Raw genomic sequence first — 24,654 nt, 5'->3', positions numbered from 1 at the left:
CCCCCCCTCAGATATCTGCAGTCAGATGAAGTCAGAAGTCCTTCATGGGCACTGGGGCCTTTTCTTCCTCTATTTCCTTAACTAGGAAAACTGTGTTTGCCACAAGGTTCTTAGAACACTTTGAACAGACAGCTATAGAAGCTGGAGGCCAAGAACTCTATGGGCACTGATGATAAAAAAATTCAAGGCAAAAGAACACAAATCTTCACAACTCCCAACACAGATTGAGTTTACAGACAACACGCATCAGAATAGGCTTATGCCTGTATCTGACTTTTCTGAACTGTCTTTCTGCCCTACATCAGGTATTATTCTGGGGATTCATCCTGCTATAATAACACGAGATGTCTACTTCGGTGCAGCTAAATCTGGGAGCAACTAACTGCCCCTTAAATGACTTCTACAAAAGTTTTAACATTGTTTTCTATAGTAGCCCAGGTTTTTCCACATTAATGATACAGTGTAGCTCTCAATCTTCAGAGCCACGCTCAAACACCTTTTAGGATGATGGAGAAGCAATTTTATACTTCATAGCTTCAGGTAACCTTTTACAGGAAGTCTGCATACAAGCAAGCTAATTCTGTGCAATTAAAAAAGAGTGACTTACCAGCCATGAGCAAACAAATAATGCACATGGAGAAAGCAACCACCATAATAATAGGCAACTGGGGAAAGAGAAAAAGAATAATCATTTGATATAGCAGCACATATATGCCTTGATTTCCTTTAAGATGGGCTGTACTACAAAGCTATTTACTTGCTTTGCAATGAAGTTGCTTTAATTCCCGATTCACCTCTTGTTAGGTACAAAAAATTTTGGAGGAGTGTGTTGAATTAACTAGGTTAATTCTTAAAATACACCTTCTGTCTATTAAAAGAGAGACTGAGATTTGTGTTTTTAAGAAAAGAGTACACCAGCCACTAGTTAAACCCAGAATGTCCCAAATCCCATTTCACAAAATAGAAGGGTGAGGAATAATAAAGAAAGTGGGGGTTTTGTGTTACAGTCTGTGCATGAAGAATGAGATCTTCACAAGCTGCTTCTGCAGAAGGAGAGAGTCACTGGTGGTGATAGAGTTTCTCCCTTTCCACCTGATGAAACACATTTTTAAAGAACAGCAAGCAGCAGGTTGTTTTACGATACCTCAACACACTCCTTTTTCTGTCAAGGGAACAGGCTGGGTTTAGTCCTATAAGCAGGTATCATAGAAACATAACCAGATTGTAAGGACACTTCATCACTCGGTAGACAAGTTCTACTTAGTCACATGAAGCAAGTGACTAAAAGGTTATATGTGTTTCTCCAGTCATGAATAGTCTGCATACTCACAGCTAAGAACTTCCAGTCTTTCTGGACATGCAGAGGACTAGCAGGTTCTACTTCATCCACAGAATAATTCCCAAGAAAAAGATCAATTGCATCCTGGAAGAGAAAGAGAGAGCAAGAGCTGAAATGCAGAACAATGTTGTTGCACTTCCCCACAGTTAAAAGCCTAACTTACCTGTCTAAATCCATCAGAGAAGTTGTTCTTGTAGTAACGTATTAATGAGTTCCATCCATCCATTATTAAGCCCCACTGAGTTCTCTTCCCAGTTCTACAAAAAGGAGTTTTGAAAAAACATTTCAAATAGGTTTATAAATTCAGGAAGATAATTTCAGATTTGCAGTTCTTTCATGGGTTTATGTTTAATAAGTGTATTTACATGGAGGTATTCATCTAGTGTTGCCTCTGCATTATTACCACACAATACCTGTAACCAGGTTTTAAAGTTACACTTCTCTCCATCCAACAATATAAGTGTGTCTTGAAGAAGCACATTTTCTTGGGTTTATTTCCAGATAGCCTTTTTTTCTTTCATATGAACACAGTGAAAAATAGTGTTCTGTAGACTTTAGCCTGATATTTTACCAGCTGAGCCATTGTAAAACTTGTTAATAGCCTAAGCTTCTTCTTGGATATGAAGACTTAAAGAAAATGCCAAAAACATGCGAAAACCAATCCAGAAGGCCTTTACAAGAAAGGCTGACTTGCCTTGTGTAGTCTGTCTTTAAGGCACCAGTTCCAGCATATTGTTTGGCACAAGCATTAGCATTGTCAGCCCATGCTGTGAATAGGAAAACATTAAGAAAGATTAAGGAAGTTATTTACTCTGGTTGGGAAAAAAAAAGCAATTGTTTGAACTCAGCCTACCATTTTTGTAGATTTTCTCAAAGTCTGCCTGCTCTTCAATTCTCTGTCCCACATGCAGAATACCAAGCCTCTAAAACAAAGAGCAGATTGAGGCTTACTAGGAGTTCACTAGAAAAACCAGGATATGCTATCAGAAAAAGCTGGATTTATCAAAGCAGAGTCTGGCTAATGCGTTTCAAGTAGTAGCAGAGTGACTCAAATATGCAAGCTCTTATTGCTGTGTTAAAATCGTATTTCAGTTCCAAACAGAAAGCCTCTCTCCTCTTCCTGCGTGCTAAACAAGAACAAAACATTTACCTGAAGCTGGGCTTGAAGAGACCGGCGTGCCAACAAGCTCTGAATCACATTAGTCCGATCAAGGCAGTCCATGCAGTTACTGCGGAATATTCCTTCCTGCTGAGTCACAATTTTACCATCGGAATCTACTAGAAAATAACTAACACATAAGATCCACTTAAGTATTTATAGATAACAGTCCACATAAACCACACCTTTTCAGAAGTGAATATTCTAGCAGTCAAAACACAGTTGTCTTGACCACACAAAGAGTTAGATGTGGCTTTGAACTTTGAGTTCACCTTGAATGCTTCCCCTCCAACACTGGAGACTAGCATTAATATATGAACATCTTGTAATCTTGGGCACTCTTGCCCTTCTAATTGCATTCTTCTAATTTAGAAATCCCACCAGCAATATTGAGTTATGTCACTGGGAAGAGCAGATTGAGGTACGAAATCAGAGCCTTACATTTTACCTTTTCAGTTATGGCAGGGTCCTAGCTCCATGGATAGCAAGATCATTAACAGAGTGTAACAGCAGAAGTAACCAGATTTGTATATACACGGTCACCTGGTTCAATCCAGTCACCACTGCACAGAAGAGCCATATAAACTCTCAGGCACACTTCTTCCAGGAAGGCATTCAGATCTTTAAGGCTTAAGTTTGAAAACCTGCTACTGCCACTCTTCTCTCCATTATGAGAACATCTGGGGGAACCAGATGTTCTACCCTGCAACAGCATATGCTAATTGTTACCTCAGTCTTTTTAACTAATTAAACTAGGTGTCTTTGAATTGAATACTGAGCTGGTAAACCAAATATGTTGATCAAATTATCGTATGTGAATGGGACAGAACTATACCTGCCCTTCTGCCACAGCATGCAACTTCCAGTTGCCTAAAGACTTACAGATCATATTCTCCATTTGTTACTCCATTATGTAGTTATGGACTCTGAATGTGGACTAGCATATGATCCACTGTTACTGTACAGTATTTTAAGATTCTGAAGTCTTAGAGCCATGGAGAAGTAAAAAATCATGAGCCTTAGAAGCCTGTGCATTTACTTTGATCAACTATGTGTTATGAAGACCCATTTTTGTCATTCCTGAAGAATTAGTTTTGTTAAACCATGTTTTACATTGTTGTATGATTAAAGGAAACCAACACCTGTGAAATCCTCATTTTCCCCTTCTCCCACCAAGCTTTGCCTAGAACTGATATTAGGATAATCAGTATAGTTGAAGAGTAAAACTATTTTATTAACCAGAAGTGTTAAGTGCTGCATCTTCTACAGTTGCTCTAAAAACATTTCACACACCCTCACCACCTCCAACCCAGCAAGCCAGCTCTCTGACAGGTCTTTCCCAACTGGATTTAACCTGTGGAAAAGAGAGTTGTTTACCTCCATTGAACTGTTCACCTCTCTCAGCGTTGCACAACTGTTTCCTAAGAATATCAGAACTCAAGACTTTTCCTATTTAAGCAACCATCACCCTAGATGAAACAGAACAAGGTATGGCAGAGTCAGCCTAATCCTGAGGAAGAACCTTCACTTTTGTATCTTGTTTTAGAGACACATGGCTTTATGGAATTCAGTATTCAGTCTAAGAATAAAGGATCCTTGCTGTATGGGAAACCTACATGCTTATTTCTCCTTATTCAAAATGCTCAAAGCCAAGTTATTTGTCAGCTCTTCATGTATTTTTCAGGGTGGTGGGCAGAGAATATTCACTACCATCTGATTTATTTATACTATTCCCATAACCTTCATTCCAGGCAAGAGATTTCATTCATGAGACTCTTACTCTAGCCTACAGGTCACTTGGGTTTTTTTGATAGCATAAACCACTGCCAGTTTTACAATGTTTTAGCTGATCTACTTTGTGCTTCAGGCATGATACTTTAGAAACAGGAAGGAAGCAATCAGAAAAGCAGAACAAACGAACCAGTTTCGCTAGCAATCTACATGTCTACAAGTAGCAAAGACTAAGAACAGTTCAAAACACACTTGTGGGACTACAAGACTTAAGCTGATTTAGACAATAAGTCTAGTTTTATGACTCAACAAAATGAGAATTTGTTTCCTTGTGGGTTACTTATGTTAGCAAGGGCTAACAGTCAGTACCAGTGTCAGGTTTGGAGCCACAACCACATGCGTTAGAGAAAACACTGTCAAAGAGAGAGCAGGGGCTGGTGGAAGGAGTACTAAGTGTTGGATACTCAGTAGCACAGTTGATACTAAGTGTTGGACACTCAGTAGCAGCACAGTTTGCTGTGGACAACACACGGAATTACTATTGGATGAAAAAAATATCACTCAAGGAGACTACTTTTGTTTAATAGCTTATTGCATGCATGCTCATTTCTTTGTCTAATCTTTTACCCTAAGGCACAAAGGCAGCCCTTGAGTCACAATGCAGAGCTGCTGCAACCTTCAGAACCATTTTACTGGGACATAACAAAGGCCTTTACATTTTATCCACCACCAGGTCTCTAACCTTGCACGGTATCAGCCAGTGTTTCCATATGGAAACACTAATGCAGATGAAAGCACCTTCTTTACAGAAGGTTACATGTCTGGTTTGTTGTGCTCTGACTCAAGAGCAACTATGAGAAAGTGGTCTCATTTTAACACTACAGATACAAACTGCAGAGCCTTACCTAAACTCATCCTGCTGTTCTGCTAGTTGATCCATCAAAATTTGAAGTCGATCCCATCTCATCCGGCTGCACTCTTTATGGAAGTCAAATGCTACATATCTGTTCAGAGAGAGAAGCATCTTATCAGATTAGGTATGTTCTGCAGTGAAGGTCTCAGACTCCCCCCCCACCCCCCAAGGAAAAGGCTGATCTATAAAACAGATAGTGACAGAGGATTTGGTTTTATTTAGAGACAGCTTCCAGCAAGTATCTGTGGATTTTGTCAGCACTCTGTAATCTTCCTGAGGCTACGTCCATAGCTTGCAGTGACAGCATTTACATTTCTTTACAGGACACCACTAGTCTGGGGAAGCACACATTGAGTTCGAAGTTACTCATGTTACCTTCTGGCTAGTATTTTCCCTCCAGTAATTACAGAAAGGATATGAATCTGATTTCATCTCCGATTCTTTTGCCCTACTCTCTTCCAAGCAACGGCATTGAGAACTTCAGCTCACTTCTGAAAGAGACTCAGGTGTTGAAATGCAATGTTCTTTGCTGGCATGCAGCATTAATTCCCTTGACAGCTCTCTAGAAACCTGAGACAGGTTCTGCTTGAACACCTAACCTACTCTGTCATAAGAGAATCAAACAGCTACTGACTTGGAGCAAGATTTTAACAGCCAACTCATTTCTGGTGAGAAGTGATCTAGATGAGTGGTGCTTGATTCAACTTTCACATACAGACACATATATATATATATATATATATATATATATATATATATGCTGTGAATGAAAGGACATTACATTCCTCCCCAAGTCTTTCTAATCCAAAAGTTACTATTTACCAAGTTTTCAAGACTAAAGATGGCATATGTACACTGAAGACAAGTGTTAGTCTGGCAGGTAAATGCCATCAAAACTGATTAACAAAGAAAAAGGATTTTGGCAGCATTAAGAAAAATGTGCTGGCAAAACACTACTTTTTAACACATACAGAACATCACTAAAACACACCATGAGAGAATTTTACATCTTGGTTTCCACCAAGTGACTTTACAGCAAAGGTGCACAGAATTCCACAAGCTTTGTACAGCTTGTTGGTATCAATACCAGCCTAGGTGTGAGAGTGAGAAAAGAGCTCACCTTAGAAGTGGTCTTTTTTTAATAAAACCAGAAGGAAAATCCACACCCACATTCCAATAACACACAAACACACCCCTGAGGGTAGTAAAAGAAGCATACAGAAGTGGGACAGACATTAACTACCCTGGTGAAGGCAGCAGCAGGGTATCATAGAAGCAGAAGAAAGCTTGGGAAAAATTCCAAGAACGTCAGGATTTATCAGGGCATCTTGATTATACTCTATGATTCCTTAGTAATGCTTAGACAGAAGTAAAGCATTCTTAAAACAGGACTCCTTTTTGCCCACAAGTAGAGAATTTTGTCCTTTGATTTACATGAGTGACAATAACACTATACAGCCATTTCAAGGAAAAGGAAGAGGTAAGTATGTGTGGGAGCTGGTTACTAGCCTTCCCTCCAGAAGTTAGTGAAAGCAAGCACAGGCAGGTTGTAAAACTGTACTGTACTCAAAATCCCCACAAAGATAAGGAATTTCTCTTATGATTAAAGTGCATTCTCCACTCTCTTGCCCCATTGTCACACTGAGGTTGGTATTTAAATTACATGCTCCCCTTACTGTTTTCTCTTTTACCTCAATACTGGTTTGTTCACACTCAGCACTCCCTTACTAAGTAGCAATGCAAGCCCTTTTGCCAGAAGCTAGTCTGCAGGGCATGATTTTTTTTTTCCTAAAATGCAGATCTTCACAGTTCTCATAGCACACTATTACTCCAATACTGGCATTACCATTGCCTCCGAGCTCCCTTCTTTGTTTTGACTCCTTTCTTTGTCCTCTTCACATTCTGCTTAGAATGTGAGCTCTGAGGTAGGGGCACTGCCTATCTGCAAGCTACTTTATGAAAATAAAACTCAAACACATCAGGCAGTTGGTAAAGGCCTCCAAAGAACTGATCACTTCAAGGCAATGCTCAGCTTTTAACACAGAATGTGTCCTTTCATTTCACACGTACCTGACCATCCCGTTTGCCATGTTGGCTACCATTTTGGCAAATGTTTGCTCAAGAGGCTTTTCTGAACCTTTTTGGTTAACCTAGGAGGAAGAAAAAAAAAAAAAGAAAAGAAAATTAAAAAGAAATATATATAAGAAAGACTACTACTCAAAAGCCTGCTTAGAAGAACATCAGCTTTTTCAGGAAGAACAAGTGAAAGCATACCAAGTTGACAATCATTTGCTTTCCATAGCTAATTATTTGCGAGTCAAAATGTCTTTGGAAGCCATCCATCTAGAAGAGAAAGGAAAAGTAGCACACATCTGTCAACACATTTAAGAGCTGTGATTTACAAGAGATCTCTATTATCATCTTTTTGATGATACCACATACGTAGTAGCTAAGAAGCATTTGATGTTCTCTATTGTGCTAATACGTTTCTACTTTCATCCCCCCAGTTCATTCAGCTCGCCTGCATGAACATGCCACAGATAACAAGTATTGTGCAGCTGCTAAAACTCCTGCAAACAAGTACCAAAGAGAAACGATCCCCATTGATGTTTGGGCTTTTTTCAGTCTCTGAACTCACCTTGAGTACAAGGATTCTTGCTACTTCTTTTTGAAAGTAAAGCTCAATCCAGGACTGCTGATTTTTATTCCTCTGATCACAGTTTGCTACTTTATCACACAAACACAAGCCCAGAAATATGTTTAAACCCCAAGACACAACAAACACTCACATACATGATTTACTGACTTGCTGATCTGTGGCTTTGGCTTATACTTGAGGTTTGGTCTTTGAGACCAGAAAAAAGGAATTGATCCACGGGTCTGCAAAAGAATGGAAAATAGTTTAAAACAACAAAACACTTACAAACTCACTTGCCATTTCAAGATGAAGCAGACTGGGTTAGGTTGTGTGCACGCACATCTTGTATACAATTTATATTTAGAAACATAGAACCATCTAGGTTATCTTAAGCCAGTGAGCAGTTCCTTACACTGACTTTACCTGAACAAACGATGCCTTGCTGCCCTTGTAATGCACAATTTGTTCTGTTTCAACGAAGTTAGCAGCATGCCCTTCTGAATCAATACCTATGTAGGAAAAATACCTTATTAAGCAAGTCTGGCTGCAGAACAGTGACAGTGTGTCAGCAAAAGGCTTCCTTCCTATTCTTCCTTAAGCACTCACAGAAAGCATGAAAATACCACAGAGCTGCCTGAAGATGGTAAATTAAATACCTCTGGCAAGAATTCATCATCTGTACCCAATTTAACTTGAAGAAGCACAGATGTGCTTAACACATTTTGATATTTCTAGCCATAGAAACTGAGCATTTTAATACAAAATAAGATGCAAGCGCTTTGACACAGAAATACTGATAATTCAATAGCAATGGCACTGCAGAAACCAACCAATTTCTTCAAAAGCATGTATGTTGGGGCTAAGAACAGAGAAAGCAATTGAAATCTATTTCCTTGTTCACCTCCTAACTTGAAACAGTTAGAGAACACACCACTATTCAGGGCTCCCCAGTAAAGTGTTAAAAAGCCCTATAAGGCTTCTGCAGTTATCTCTAGAATCAGTTTTAATACCAGATACCAGAACACGCTTCGTATCATACAGGTTCCTAATATTTTCTTTGTCTCAAGACCAACTATTATAAGCATTTTTTGTGCAAGCCTTTACACAACAATTACTCTTAAAAGGCGAGTCACATATAGCTGGAATTTGGATTTCTTTTTAAAATCAAGCATTTGCTATTTTACCTCTCACATAGTAGCGCACACCAGCCCTGAAACAGCTTCTTCTGGAAATCAGCAGCCAGTCAAAACACTTGCCATTAATAGAACAAGAGTGCATAGTGATAACTAGTGAAGAACATTAAGGAAAACCCCAACAGTTCATTAGGGTATTTTTATATATCCACAGGTAGGAAACATCAAGGAACCAAGTGACTACATTCAAAATGACCTCTAAACATTTCCCACATCAATAGGTTCAACACCAGCTGAACATTAAACTTGATAGCATTGGGATCAGTATGCACACCACAAATAGACAGGCCATAGGTGATGTCACTGATGAACACATTAAAGCTGCTATAATTGAGAAAATGGGCTTCTAAAGAAGATTAATGTTGTGTTATATCCTATGTGTATCACTGACTGCTGAAGTTCTGTTCAGTGCTACATCCATCTCATCCACAATTTTATTAAGCTATCTGGACAGTTTCTTGCTCCTATTGCTTTTAACAAAACAATACCACTTCAGAAAGGCTTTTAGAACAGTGAATAGCTTGGGCTATTACACCTTGCACCTGTGCCTGCAACAGACAGCCCATTTACAGCTGCCAGAATGAGCAGTAATGTAGACTGGCTTTCAAATCCATGCCAAGGAGAAGAATGAACACATCTGCAGCAGGAGCTTCTTACGCAAGAATGGTTTCCTGCTTAGGCTAGAAAGTGGCAGATACTCCATAATCTCAGACTAATCAAACAAACAGGGACCACTGACAGGTAGCTTCAGTTTGAGAGCCTTGTTCTGTGCTGCTCACAATTGCCTTTATATGGACTACAGCAAACAATCAAGTCTTAAGAGAGATCACCATTTATCATGAATAATTTCCCACAGGCTTTCATCCTTTGCCCCTAGAAAACTGAAACCCACAACTCTGAAGCAAACACACAACCAAAATGACCAATTTTTGCAAGCTGCAGTATTCACAGAATATATAGAAAGGTTTGGGCTGGAAGGGACCTTAAGATCATCCAGTTCCAGCCCCCTGCCATGGGGAGGGACACCTCACACTAGACCACGTACAACCCAACGCCCAGTCCAACCTGGTCTTGAACAGTATTAGCATACTGCAGACTCCTATTATTTGAGGAATTTAGGTACTTTGTACGAGGTTGTTAAATAAAAAGAACATACATCTCGTTTACAAATAGACCATTTTACCAGGAAATCTAGATTCTACGTTTATGATTCAAATGGGACATAAAGCAGCCGGGCCACATATGAGCACCTAACGCGTTGAAAAGCACACTGACTGCATACATGCAACATCTTGATTTACGTATGTATTTTTGCTAATACTGTTTGTAAAGAACTCCAAAAAACAATACAAATCGGTCCAACATAATCCAGCATCTTCTCATAAGTCATAAATTGGAGTGTGAAAAAGAACTATTTCTCTGCTGTCCTGGAATATTGCTGCCAGGTCCTACCCCTTTAATTCAACACACGTACAGCCAACAGTCCCCTGCAAGAAAGGTTACCTCTATAAGCAGCCCATTTTCTACCTGCAGTCTCTGTCTCAACTTAAATGGCATCTTGCTGTTGGCTACTTGCACACAGATAAAAGGAAAAGGCATGACTTACTGCTCTTTAGAAGGGCTGGAGGTTTTTTGAGCAGCAAGGGAAATACTAAATGTAGTTTAGGCCTTAGATGATCAAAGTCTTGATTAACCCAAGTCAGTCCATTATTTCTCACCACTGCAAGACCCCAAATGAACAAGATATATTTAAGTTTGTGGGGGGGGGAAGAATTTTTGATTTTACTGAAGTAACTGGAAATGGCACTGTACCAGTTCTGCTTCAGGCACTCCCCAGCATTTTCATCACTAAAAACTCAGTTTCTCTGAATTCATAGGTTCTCTAAAGGTGTTTGGTTAGTATTAGAATTACTGCAATACATACATAACTTATGCTAATTACTTATACAGTGAAAATAGGACAGAGAAAGGTGTTAATTGCAATCCACCCAGACTCTTCCACCCAGGACCTGCAGGATAAGGACTGGGCTGCTTTGACAGTTCCCTTTTGCTATCTTTCCTTGCCATTCCACCTACTCTCATGACATTTTCCATTAAATGAAGTCACAGGAGAGGGGACTGGAGATCTGCCAGCTGCTAACAGTCCTACCAGAACAACTGATCCCATCTGGAAGCTGTTCCCTGCACACACCTGAGGGACCTTTGCAATGGAAGACGTAAGGAGAATGTGGCATGAGCTGCTCTATCCAGCCTTGCCAGTCCTTTTCATGCTGCCAGTGCACAAGCATCTGGGACTTATTGTTGATCACATGCTACACAAGGAACACTGCTTCCAGAAAGCATTAGGCTTACTCACAGCATACACCCCTTCTCAGAAATAGACTCATGACTGCTTTGCTAAAATGGCTGTTACCCTAAGCGTTAGTGCAGGAAAAGCAGCTGGTTAGGAGAAGCATTCCAGGAGCCTTCAGCAGAACTTACCCTTTTATTCATCAACAGGAACATCCATAATCACTCCTTCAAGTCAAAACTGTTCTCCCTTATTTTATATCCAAAGTGATGCTAAATGAGTGTATCCTTATAGCAAGATAATAAGTACTAAGGCTGATGCAAGAGCATTTGCCACGTTCATCTTAACTTTCAATCTCATTGACAGATAGTTATGGAAATCACACCTGTAAAATTAAGTACATAGAGCCTTAAAGGCAGAATATTCAAGCACATTAACATGAGTGGGCTAACAAGCAATATCTAATGCTCACATCTGAACAAACTACAACCTCATTCTGACATTGTGGTCTATGTTATAGTTGCTAACACAGCCAATTGAGCAGCCTCAATAGCAACTACTTTGCTGTTAGATTCCCATAATCACCCTTACAAAAGGATACATCCGTGCATCACTGGCGTAGCAAACCTATGGATCTGAAACACACATAATACATGTTAAAAATAGTTCTGTGATAGTTTGATGCCATTTATGGCCTTTAATTTTTGGTTTGGGTGTGGTAATTCTTTCCAAGAAAGACACATTTGAGGAAGACAGCAATATAAGTAATCCTTATTAGCAGCAGGGAAAAAGTGAGAGCCTAATCCTAATTAAGCAACCATGACAAAAAACCTCAAGCTGCTTTTGTCCTCCTCCACGTGGCATCCACTGTTCCACAAACATGACAGATATAAAGCAGTACAAACTGAATACCTTATGATATTTGCTGAACCTCCACAGCAGGATGTAAGTAGAGACAGTCAACAACACAGGAATGTATCTATGTGATTCATACTTGAAATGCTTGTTCCAGTGTTTTTCCCATCCTACCGCTCCTGAATAACTTGGTCTTTCAAGAAAATTTAAAATTCAGATTTTCTAATACTGGAAGTCAGAAATGCCACAAGTCATTACCTGAAACTGTTGCTAGAGCAAGCCACCTGTAGTCAGTAGCAGTTCATGCTTCCCCTCAGTTATCAGTTATCTCCCTTCTCTACCTGTGTTTTGCCTTCTGCATCTGTTTTCATAAACCAGCCACACTTAGCTTTCTTTGCTGTTCCTACCAAAGCTTTTCTCTCATTTCCCAAGCTTTGTCTGCATAGCACTATTCAAACAGTATAACCCAGTCACATGCCTCCAAAATATGCACAACAGCCCTTTGGTAATTCCTATCTTCACATTCCAGAAGCACTGCACAATCCAGCTTTTTGGAACAGTGCTGTCTAATGTAAGAGCACGTTTCCACAGGTTACTGAGACAGAAATAGAAGCAGTGCGTCATTCAGTTCGATAAATGTGAAGTACTGATAGAGAGAAAAGGTTGCTGCAGTGCAGACAATTTGAGAAGTTCAGCACACATCTGAAGGATGTGTGTTTTCATAGAATGGTTGGGACTGGAAAAGACCTTATGATCACCCAGTTCCAAACACCTGCCATGCGAATGGACACCTCACACTAGACCATGTTGCCCAAGCCCCATCCAACCTGGCCTTGAACGCTGTCAGGGATGGAGCATTCACAACTTCCTTGGGCACCCTGTGCCAGCACCTCAGCATCCTCACAGGGCAGAGCTTCTGCCTTAGATCTAACCTAAACTTCCCCTGTTACAGTTTGACCCCATCACTCCTTGTCCTATTGCTGCAGTCCCTGATGAAGAGTCCCTCTCCAGCATCCTTGTAGCCCCCTTCAGACACTGGAAGCTGCTCTGAGGTCTCCACGCAGCTTCTCTTCTCCAGGCTGAACAGCCCCAATGTTCTCAGCCTGCCTTTGTATGGGAGGTGCTCCAGCCCTTGATCATCCTTGTGGCCTTAAACTGACAGCCACATGTAGCAGGAAGCAGCTTAAATCAGGCTGGCCATTGAGGTACTACAGTTATGGTTCATGGTCATGCCCTTGTATTTGCTGGACTAAGTGAATTCAAAGGTTACACTACTCTTAGTCTTCATTTAACATAAAATTAAAGATTCTAAACTATCAGTTTTATTTTTAATACCAGCTTTATGACCTATTGACTAAGCAAATGGAATTTAAACTGCACCCAGGGAAAGATGCTAGCCAGTCTTAGGAAAAAAGTTATGAGCTGAGCCTTCCCTGTACCTAAAGTATAGATTATTAACAAATAAGTAGTTAAACTTCAAAAAGCTTGAAAAGCATATGCTGTGTAGTGTAACTTCCCCTTTGGTTTAGACAAGTATGGTGTCAGCACAGCATCTTCAACAGCAGACATTTTCAAGAGCCAGCTTTAATACAGGTAGTACTGAGAACACTGACATAAAGTTGGGAGTCTGAAAGCAAAAGACTGTAACTGTGCTGAACTAGAAGATGAACAGCCACGTTATACTAGATTCTGGCTGTCTGAAATAAGAGGCCTAATTACAGGAAGCTATTGCATATTTAGAGCAAAAGTATATTCATCCTCTATTAATACCATCATTACAAAGTGTTTACCTCTGGTTGAGCAGCAAATTCTCTAAGAAGATGCCCATTCCACACAAACCGTGGATCTGCCTGCAGCAAGAAAAAAAAGCCAACAGGTTTTTAGAGACTGTCAGTTCTGTATAATCCAGCATAAAGCAATATCATAGTATCCACGAATTGCACAAGTTTAGGGGAACAGATGTACATGGAGATGGAATGTCCTTCTTCCGTCAGTATCCTTCCTATCCTCATCTACAATATAAATAAAATCAAAACAGTTAAGAGAAGCACAATTCTCTCCAATCTTTCAGGGTGCTGCCTGACACTCGAGGCATTCTTAACTGCTAACAACTGAGCTGCAGCATCAGACCAACATTCTGGTCTGTGCCCTAAGTAAGCAGGCCTTGAAAAGTGCTCTGAAATTGTAACTACAGTAGCGAGGTAATACTCAAAGTGGGCAGAAGGTAAAAATGCATGGAGTTCTGTATGCAATAATCAACAGTTCTGAGAACTGGAAGTTATACAATACTTGTAGTTTAAAAGACGCCAGTATTTATATTCTGCAGCATAAATAACCCTCTTCATGTATTTCCTATGTCTAATTCACCTCAAAAGGGTCTCGAGCAGGTTGCTGAGCACATTCCAGAAAGCCACCAGATTAGTCACAAAAGTGACTTTTGCTGCAGAACATAGGGCAGGCTCTGGAATAAATCTCAACTTTAAGATGAGGTAGGCAGACAATAAGTCACCCAGGATAAGGGTTAATTCAAGCTCAGTGTTGCAACATTCCTTTGTCTAATAGAAAACAAGAAATACAGCTATCTGTCAGAAATCGTTCAGATCCTTTTTACAGTATCTTGAACTAGTGAAAGAGCAAGATACAAAGCTTTGGTGCTTCTATACTGCGGCCATTTCCTTTTACCAGTACTCTTTTAAAACACTCAAACACATGCAAGTAAGAAACCAAAAATACCCAGGCCAATCTCCTCTTGTGGAATTGAACTGGAGATGCCCAAAATTGCCATCAGCCATTAAGTTAAGCCATTATACTGCAACGACGAGCATGAAATTACACTAAAATTGGTTTAACCTTCTAACATCTGAATTCACTCAAGCCTGATGCTATTTTACTGTGCTCTGCCTTTCAAACAACCTTCTGAAATGCCTCAATTTTAAGTCAAACCAATCATTTCATGTCGGCAACCGGTCTCCCTGGCAAGATCGCTGACAGAACAGCATTTGACAGAATGTGACAGAACACAAGACAGTCCAAGTATAAACTGATTTCCAAATTGATTTCTTTAATCTTTGAAAAGCTGCTGCCCCAGCTTAGACAGTTTCAGTATTTAAGAAGCAACTTCTTGTGACTCCATTGCCACCTCTTCGGCAAAGGGAGAAGAGGTGCTATTGATTTCCAAGGTTTCAGTATTCAGTGTCTAGGCAGTTTGGACCTGATTTATGCTGCAATACAGCACACTACCAGAGGAAAGATTCTGGATCTCTGGAAGCACCAGAGAATTTCAAGCTCAAATGTGTTTGGCTGGTATCATTAAGACAAAAGCAGCATATTAAATTCACTTTAAACATAAGGAATAGGCCTGGTTTAGACAGAATACATCCCAAGGCCAACAGGCATAAACCCCACAGTTCAGTTCCATATGATCTTAGAACAGAGTATGAAGTTGAGTGCCATTTAATCCACTTTTGGGCAAAGGGTTAGGGCTCAGCCACAAAACCTAACAGTTCTGATAAAATGCTACAGTGCTGAACAGACTTGTGTACTGAAGCATTATAGACCATCAGTTTCCACTCATGTCCTAAGCAAGGTACAAAGCAAGCTCAAGTTGTAACTTGACTCACTGCTTCTTTTTTGTCTCTCTCTCAGTTTCTTTTTCCCAGAGAACCGGCCCAGCACAACCCAACTGACCAGCTCACAGGGACAGTTTAGTTACAGTTCAGCAACAGTGCTATTTTTTTCTAGTTCAGTTATAAGGATTTGCATCCAAGCAACATGTAAATCTGTTTCACTAGTTTAAATTACTGATTTAAATAGTAAAGCCATTTATAGCATAACAGAAGATCACAAATGCTTTAACAGTATCTGCTACCACTTAGCATACTAATTGATTGTAAAAGATAAAAATGAAGGTTTCAGCTCAAGTGTAACAGGACCATGGATTTCTGCAATATCATCCTAAACTTTACATAAAGTTTCCTTTAGTTTGTGCTAGGTTTTTTTTTGACATCATTTAAACATCAGCTGCATAAATGAAACTTAAGCCATGCAGAGCTGACTGACAAGGTCCGAGACACAGGCACTAAGCAGAAGTATATCCTTACCCTCTCTAGGAGGCTCATTTCCTGGAACTCTGGGCTCGTGTTGGCTAACCGTTGGAGAGTGTGCGTTAGGTCGTATGTTGTTGAGAAGTAAAATCCATCCACGCTCAAGACATGATTGAGCATTGATAAAAATACTTTATTGTCCTGCAACTGTTGAATGAGAAAAAAAAAGGACAGAAGAGCTCTCATTTATTACCATTGAAATATCTTATTCTTACAAGCTCCTGCTACTTTCTGAAGTGACGAGATGAACTTTGCTAGTGTGCTAGCACATGACATCCAGATCATTCAGAGATTACCACAGAATAAAACCATGGGACTGCAATTTTGCTAACAGTTCACTGATAACTGACAGCTAGCACACTGCAGCCCAATTCTACAAGAACAGTGGAGAGCAGAGAACAGTCTCCTGTGAGGTAAACAGCTACTGATATTAAACTAATATCAGCAACTTCCAAGCAAAAAGGAAGACATTAGTTTGCCTGAAAACCATTCAAAAAGCCAAATGAGATGGCAATGCAAATAAAGGCTACAATTTACTGTCAGGATTACCCCACTAACTAATCTGTGTTTGGTTCAAGTTTTGATTAACCTCATTCCTTTCCTGGAAGAGCATCATATTCCCTTTCAGCTCCACTGGTTAGACACCTTATCTACTCTCTATCAAGCCCAAACACAACTATTTTATAGAATCTCCATCCTTTCCCTCCCTCTCAAAAAAAAGGAAAAAAAAAAATCAATTCTTCCCTGCTGGGTAATTATGTAATGGAACAATTCCATAAATTAAGCAAAACAGATAGTTAGATAACAACAAGGCAGCTTATCATAGGGGCTATCAGAATGGCAAAGCTGTGAGAAAGATTTAACAGGAACAGCACAGACAAGAGTGTACCATCATAGCAGTGTGAAAAAATGCACAATATGCAGAACAAACTCTGGGGATGATATTCAAAACTGCACAATGTGAGCTTGTTATCTTGAATGACACAGCTTTATATTCCCCTATATCCAACTACTGCACCAATTACAGCAACCCGAATAAAGCAGAAAAAAAAGTGTAGCTCAAAGAGCATAGTTTCATCAAATTAGGTCCTGTGATAATGGACATTAATATAAGACAATCCCCCCCACAATCCCCTCATGAATCCACCTACCTGAATATCAGTTAAGTGCAGCATGGTCTTTTTGTAGGAGAGGATGTCAAAGTCTGTTGCTTTCCAGATTGCATGGCTGAAAATCTCACCTACTTTTTTCTTTTTTGTTATTACAATAAGATATGTGCCTGTAAATCAGAAAGAACAAAGTTAAAAACCCCATAAATAGATGCACATATTAAGAAAAGGAGCCTACAACCATACCGTATAACTATAGAACTATAACCAGAAAACTGAAACCAATAGGAAAGGGTGAGGTTTTTTCAGCTTACACCTAGGACTTACACCTAGAAAGCACTGAGCAAGTCTGAAATGCATGAAAAGAAGCATGCTTCAGAACCCAAAACCCCTATTCATCTTATCCTAAAAAAGTATTTATCCTAACAGGTTCAAAATGGAGTAAAGAGAAGGGGGGCTCCTTTTAATAATTTGACAGGAAGTTCAGTGTTTTCCTGGTTGCATAAGTAACAAAGCAAAAAAAACATAATAAGGACAGGTCACTCAAAGCAATTGATTTACACTTGCTGGTAAACACGACATACTCTTATTTCTACCTATCATATTTCAGTGCCAGCTTGGTTTTGAAGAAAAAGAAAACTTTATCAAATTGGATACTGATGGATAAAAATGTCTCATGATCTACATCTTATAACCATTAAATGCTTACTTACAATTTCCATGGAGCAAAACAGCAAGGGTTTTTTTTCCATGCAGAAGCACAGAACCCCAAATCTAGTACGCTTTTGTACTGGTGTTATACCTTTTATTTGGATGATTTAAGCACTTCAGAAATGCTCTAGCATGTCTGCATCCCAAGTTATAAGTATTGCTTTTGGCTGGTGTGTCAGAAGCATCCAGACACCTTATAAAAGCAGCACATTCCATCCACAGCTATGCCACAAAGAAGCTGCACGAATAGATACATCTGATATAAATTTTCAATGCCTTTTCCTATTTGCGCATGCAACCTTCTGTTTGAGACTTCAGCGCTTCAGATATTAATTCAGCAATTTCCCCCCTCCCCCTTAACACTGTAAATAGGTGAAGAATATTTATGTTTGCCAAAGATGCTGCATTGCTAGATATGGAACCAGTTTTACAGATGATAAACTACCTAACACCACGATATCGTTTACTAACAACACAAAATCATTTACTTTTAACTGCTATTATCTTTAGTTTAACAGCTGTATATAAACAATCACTGCAAAGCTTTGGGGATGGAAAGAAAAAGGCTATTTTAGTAAGTTGCATACTTCTATATTTTATATAATATTCAGTCATTACCAAGCCTGTAATTTGTGAAAATTCCCCTTTGGGGTACTTCAGTTTTAAAACAGTCAGATCTTGCCAAGCACCTAAGACACAGGTGTCCATTATATCGCTCTTACTCTACAAAATCCACAATTCTTTAGAATATGAGCATATAAAATTCAGTAGTTTAAGACCCTGTCAGAAGTTTACTGCATTTAACACAATGATACTTCACTTTGGTTGAGAATACTGCAATGAGTGAGCTTAAATCCTTTCTATGTTTGGAGACATTATTCAGTATGCATGCTCCTTATTACATCATTTTTCAGACTACTTCAATCTCAAACTCTCATAAAGTCTATACAAAAGATCTTTTGAATAGCAATTCATAAATTGCTATTCAAAAGTTGCTATTCAAAAGACCTTTTATATAGATTTTATTAGAGTTTGAGACTAAAGTAGTCTGAAAAATGATGTAATAAGGAGCATGCATACTGAATAAAACTCTCCAGATGTAAAGTCTGGAAGCTCAGACTTTACACATCAGGTTTATTTGCGGCAGTGACTGTTTAGAGCTGAACACCACTGACATACCTAGAAAAAGCAGACAGCTTATTCTTACCTTATCCAACAACTGTCTAAAATTTAGACTTGTTCCAGTCTGTCCTTTTCCTGTTAATGCTGAGTTTTCTTTATATATGTAGGATAGTTGGAACACAACCATTACTTGAACTGCTGCATCTACTAATCTATCACCCTGTCACTCAGTTTTGTACCAGGATTATTGATTTGAAGTCAAACTTCACAACTCGGTATTTGTCTGTTGCATCAAATCCTGCAACTAAAACAGTTATGAGAAGTAAGTTATGTTCTTTGCACACTTCTGAAATCTATGCCTTAAAACTCAACCAGCTTTCAGCTAACCCTTCCTTTAGAGCAGCTACTGGTTTAAGAGGCACATGAATGTTTGTGATCAACTGTATTTGGATACCTCCATCCTCCAGCAGCCACAAGGATAGGCCATCATACTGATGAAAGTGTAACCTTGGGTAAGTATCCAAGATACTAGTTTTGCCTTTAAAGCTTCTTCAGCAATATATATTGCTTAAGTATTTTTAAAGAGCACAGTTCTCTTTTCCTTACCTGCTACCAAACGGATTGTTCCCAAAATACCATATATAGGCCTTGTAACAGCTGAGGGGGGAACATCTTTCTTGACTGAAAAGCAAAAGAAAAAAGCATCAGAATTTCAGACTGCTTCTTTCATGCCTATACTGGAAAAACTATTAAAGTAGTTTGTCAAAGCTTCTTGGTCAAATCTCAAGTTTTGCTAGTCTTAAGTTTAAGCAGCAATACATCAGATTTCCAAAGCCTGATGGGGGGTGTGAGGGAAGGATATGCAACCATTCTAACCCAATTTCTATGTTTAATCAAAATAGTCATTCAAATGAATAAAATCAAGCTTGTTCACATGACAATATAGCAAATAAACTACTCAATAATGTATTGTCCTGCCAGCTTCCAGCAGCTTTTTATTTTGAAGCCATCTAGACATCAAGGACAAACAAACCTCCCTCTTCTGACTGCTTCTTCTGAGCCTCAGTCTATTTCCATCTCAGAGACCCAGTTTACTTTTTGGTCTATCTCTGCAAAACTACCACGAACAGCATAGATTACAATACTCCAAACAACATACCAAGAGATCCAAAAGGTATCCAAATACCAATTAGAAGTCTTAGCCTGTTAAACTTTCCTCTATTCACATTTCTAGAGTAAGAAAAGGGACAATAGAGAAATTTAAGAAACACAAAACAACTAAATCAGAGTTAGGTATTTTCTCAGAGCTTGGAGAACAGAGAAAGACAGCACATGTATTTTCCTTCGTTTTAAATACCTTTCAGGCTCATCTGATAAAACACCAGTCATGAGAAGAGATGTGAACTCACAAAAGACTAGGGATGACTATATTAAAGAGTTTTGAAGGAAAAACTGAAATACTTTACTACAACAAAAATTACCAGTGGGATGGGCACACTCCTCTTACATGAAGTACACAAGATACACAATAAGAGACTGACTGCTTTTGTATTAGTATTATTGCAGCATTTCTGTCTGTTTATGTATTAGTAATGCTAAGGTACAAACTCCTGAAGCACTGAGGAGGAAGTCACTCATTGCCTTAATTTCACGTTGTCATTTAATTCAAGTTCTTTGACTGAATTTGTGCATTAATTTCACATTCTTAATAAAGTACCATTTTGAAGACCTCAGCATCAGTATGCTCAACACTACTTGCACTGACATTTGAATCCAGATTTCCAGCACAGAACTAAATTTACAGTGAGGGTTTTTTTTTTACTGTTGCTGTTTGTAAAGGCTTTATGAGAATTCATGTTTCAGTACTGAAAGACAGCACTGGGAGAATCTAGCAAAAGCTGCAGAAGCCCAGTGTTCAGCACTTCCCATGTTTGGGACTTCCAGCACCAATCCCAACTAGCTTGAATGACTCAGATTTTACTGTCATGATGGGCAGTCTTACAAAAAGAAAGAGGCAAGCACTATCACCCTGGTTACCCACAGCAAAAAGCATTTCAAACAAAGTTATTTACAGGATGGAATGCAAAGTACTATTTTAAAACAGTAACTAAAGATAAATCTCCCAGTATCAATTCAAGGTGCTGAAGATCTTCTGGGAGTGCCTAGAACAAAACAAAAAGGATGAAGAAGCCTGTATTGTGAAATGCTGGTGAGGGGAGTACCTGTAAGAGTGACTTCTGTGGAGACTCTATCGATAGCAAGCACATCATCTGCTCCATCATCGCAGGCTTCCACATAGAACTTCTCTGGTGTTACATGCCTTTAAGAGAATGGATAGGAAGAAGAAATGTGTTTAGTACCACTTATTTTGGCTTTATTTATTCTTCAGCACCTGAAGACAGAGTAAGAAATTTTAAACCTCATTTCAGCTGCAACCCCCCCCCCAAATTCTCACTGGATTAATTCCCAACAGCCACTGATATTGACAATGCAAAAAACCAAGTCAAGCTAATCAGGTATTGCAAACCCCACCATCTGTTTAATAATCTTAATTCTTGGTTATTACTATAAGTCAGAGACATGAAAGGGAGTTTATGTACACAGTGGTCCATTTCAACTCATATAACCTTGAACTACCTCACTTGGAAGTCTGACAAGCCAAAAGCAAACTTCAAAATCAGAAGTTTAGCCAAGCACTTTCTAATATATCAGAAACTAATGTACCACGTCCCTGATACAAGTCTAACAGACACAAAAATCATTTCCAAAGTGATAAAATCACCTGTTTCACATTAGTGTGTTTGAAGTATTGTAAGAATCCACTGGAAACGACATAGGGAAAACGGAAAAGCTAAAGTGGCAGACTAGTTTATTGAAGCAAGTGTGACAGTGTTAGCAGATCTGTTAGCAGGTCTGTGTAACACTTGTGGAGTAACCTGTATCTTCCCTATTGGAGACACACTGACATCCTGTTCAGATTTCATAGCTACCTTTCTCTTCAGGAAAACTCAATGCAGTACAATGCTAGCCATAAAATTAAACACAGTTTTCAACAATATTCCTTAAAAATACACCTGTTGAGATACCTGCAAGCCAGACACGTTACACTGTGCAACAACACAAGAGTTACACAGGAATTACCTGTAGCTGCACACAGGCAATGCTAAACAAACAATAAACCCACTCTTGAACTAGTGTTCTTAACTTTCATAATGAGTTCTCTTAGTTTAAGGCTTGACAAGACATGAGATCAGAGTTTTAAGCATCTTGTTCTGGAAACTCACTCTACAGGATAGGTATTTTTAGGCTCCTTCTCCCTAAATAGCTCTTGCATTTTTTCACATCTCTTCTTTTTTAATCCATCAGAAAGCTGAATCAGAACCCTAATTTAGATCATAAAACTCCTTTGTAAGAGATCGGGAAGACCTCCTTTAACACGTCTAACACCCTACCTTCCACCCACTAAAAGCTGGGCCAACTTCAAAGTTTATCCAACTTGAAAGTTAAACCCTATTTCTTTGGGAATGTTTTGGCACTCCCTAAGGACAGAGAGCCTACAACCTCTCTGCACAAGTAGAGGACAGACAGAGAAGTCCAAATGCTTAACTGAACTGAAAAAAATAACCACCACAATAGGCCATAAAGCAATCCTGTTCATCAGGTCATTTAACTTCTTCAAAGAAAAATCAGTCTGTGTCCTAAAAAGGGAAACACACCACGTATCCTTTTTAAATCAGCTTTCTTAATCTTTCATGAATACTTATAAAATGCATTATCTCAGAATGGCTTGGGCTGGAAAGGACCTTTAAGATGATCTAGTTCCAACCCCCCTGCTATGGGCAGGGATCCTTGAAACTAAAGCCATCAGAGTTCGAAATACAAACATGGAGTTTGTTGTACACTGAAGCCTTAAAGCTCCTACTTTGCTTTGCCTGTTTGTTTTGGATGAAGTGCACATATGCACCCCTGGCTCTCTAAGGGGGTTTCATACCGATAATGGGAACTGATTTTACAGTGAATGGCGAACAAGCTTACAGAGATAGAACAAGCTTAAGGACATTCATAAGCCCCCCGTTTGTTAAAGAATCTAAAATCAGGTTATACTATTTAAGATGCAGTCAGAAGCCTACCGATTGTTGGCAGGAGACAGTAATAGGCATTTTTTCCACCTAAAGCAAGCTGCAGCTACTTAACTTCCACTGGTTTAGCTGAACAGTCAGCTTTTTCTGGGAGGTCAGTTGATACAGAAAAATCCAGCTGAAAATGGGGAAAAGACACTGCAAAGTTTCATATTAGACCGGTTATGCCTTTAATACAGATGCTTACGCATTCTTCCTCATCTACATTAAGCAAATAAGTTGAAGCGTCCAAAGTAGTAGCTTCAGTTTTTGAATACTCTATCGAGAAGACAACACAGACACCTACACTGGCCATACAGAGCATTCCTATCCACGATCAGTAGTTTTAAAAGCTGCTCTTCTTATTAGAAAGTGCAAATGGCCATGACTGTCCTACAGCCTCAGCACTGACTTACTTGCGTATTAGTTAAAGCCCGTTTCAAACAACTGGGAAAAAGCTTACAGGCACAGAATATTTGTCATGTAAACAGACTTTATATTTACTACACTCCAGAGTAATAATTTCTCCCTGATAAGCGTGAATTCTGTTATCCTCACCATAAGTTAAGAAAAAGGAGAGAATTAAGGCTGCCACTGCAAATTATACCTGGTTTCCCAATGTGCCATATGCCCTGCTTCAGTAGACCAGCCCCCTGCTTTTCTCTCTCTCAAACCCTAGTCCGTATTTTGTTTCTTGCCACTACCATTGACTGCCCTTTTAAAAGCTTATCACCACCTTTATCTCCACTTACACAACGCTTGTATATTTCTAACTTTGCTTAAACTACATTTTACCATCAACATACATGAAAGCAAGCTTTGCAATCAAAATCCTCCTTTCCACAGTTGGCTCCAAGACTGGATTTGGTGGCAAAAGTGTCAAGTGATTCCTGGTTTCAGTTCAAGGGACCAAACTGGCAGCTCTAACAGCTGTCTGTGAAGTTAAGAGAAATAACTTTATGGTGATTCCAACAGAGGGATCTCTAAGGGGTTTCAGCCCAAATGCAGATATACAAACCTACCTAGTAGTCTCATTCTTGTTTAGATGACCTTTTCAACCATTAAGACTATGGTAACTGAGATGATTGCCTCCCACTTCTCTTTCAGGAAAGAAGCTGAGGAGCACTGCATACAAGAATGGTATTTTCCCACAGACCATCCTCAGTACCAAGTCTATATGCTGTTCACAAGCTTAGAAAGACAACACAAACGCTTATTTTACTGATCCGAGAAGGAGATATTAAGTGCTGAAAGAAGGATTACTCACAATGACTAGAAAGCACAGACTAAGTCTATTCTTCTAATGAAATAAGGAAAAGATGGAAGTCCAAGTGCTAGTATAATAATAATAATAATAACAATATCAGTGTTTT

At 39.2% G+C, this 24,654-nt stretch overlaps 1 protein-coding gene across 2 annotated transcripts in view; it reads right to left on the bottom strand.

Moving 5' to 3' along the window:
- Nucleotides 1-24,654, bottom strand: part of SACM1L (SAC1 like phosphatidylinositide phosphatase) — a 30,876-nt gene that overhangs the window by 2,152 nt on the left and 4,070 nt on the right. The window contains exons 2-19 of one of the 2 annotated variants that reach the window (XM_062625330.1): nt 21,386-21,483; nt 19,770-19,844; nt 17,373-17,500; nt 16,219-16,368; nt 13,909-13,968; nt 11,865-11,898; nt 8,965-9,066; nt 8,204-8,289; nt 7,936-8,022; nt 7,417-7,485; nt 7,213-7,292; nt 5,135-5,233; nt 2,490-2,628; nt 2,193-2,262; nt 2,034-2,106; nt 1,503-1,596; nt 1,331-1,423; nt 608-665 (exon numbers count right to left, since the gene is read on the bottom strand). In XM_062625330.1, the coding sequence (XP_062481314.1) occupies nt 608-665; nt 1,331-1,423; nt 1,503-1,596; nt 2,034-2,106; nt 2,193-2,262; nt 2,490-2,628; nt 5,135-5,233; nt 7,213-7,292; nt 7,417-7,485; nt 7,936-8,022; nt 8,204-8,289; nt 8,965-9,066; nt 11,865-11,898; nt 13,909-13,968; nt 16,219-16,368; nt 17,373-17,500; nt 19,770-19,844; nt 21,386-21,483 (1,595 nt within the window). The remainder of the gene's footprint in view (nt 1-607; nt 666-1,330; nt 1,424-1,502; nt 1,597-2,033; nt 2,107-2,192; nt 2,263-2,489; nt 2,629-5,134; nt 5,234-7,212; nt 7,293-7,416; nt 7,486-7,935; nt 8,023-8,203; nt 8,290-8,964; nt 9,067-11,864; nt 11,899-13,908; nt 13,969-16,218; nt 16,369-17,372; nt 17,501-19,769; nt 19,845-21,385; nt 21,484-24,654) is intronic. The other variant, XM_062625332.1, reaches the window with a different exon arrangement.

The sequence above is a fragment of the Pezoporus occidentalis genome, unplaced genomic scaffold (assembly GCF_034315485.1).
Source record: "Pezoporus occidentalis ecotype Australia unplaced genomic scaffold, CSIRO_AGI_Poc_V1 ctg28, whole genome shotgun sequence".
Taxonomy (NCBI): Eukaryota; Metazoa; Chordata; class Aves; order Psittaciformes; family Psittacidae; genus Pezoporus; species Pezoporus occidentalis.
This window is presented reverse-complemented; position numbering and strand designations above follow the sequence as displayed.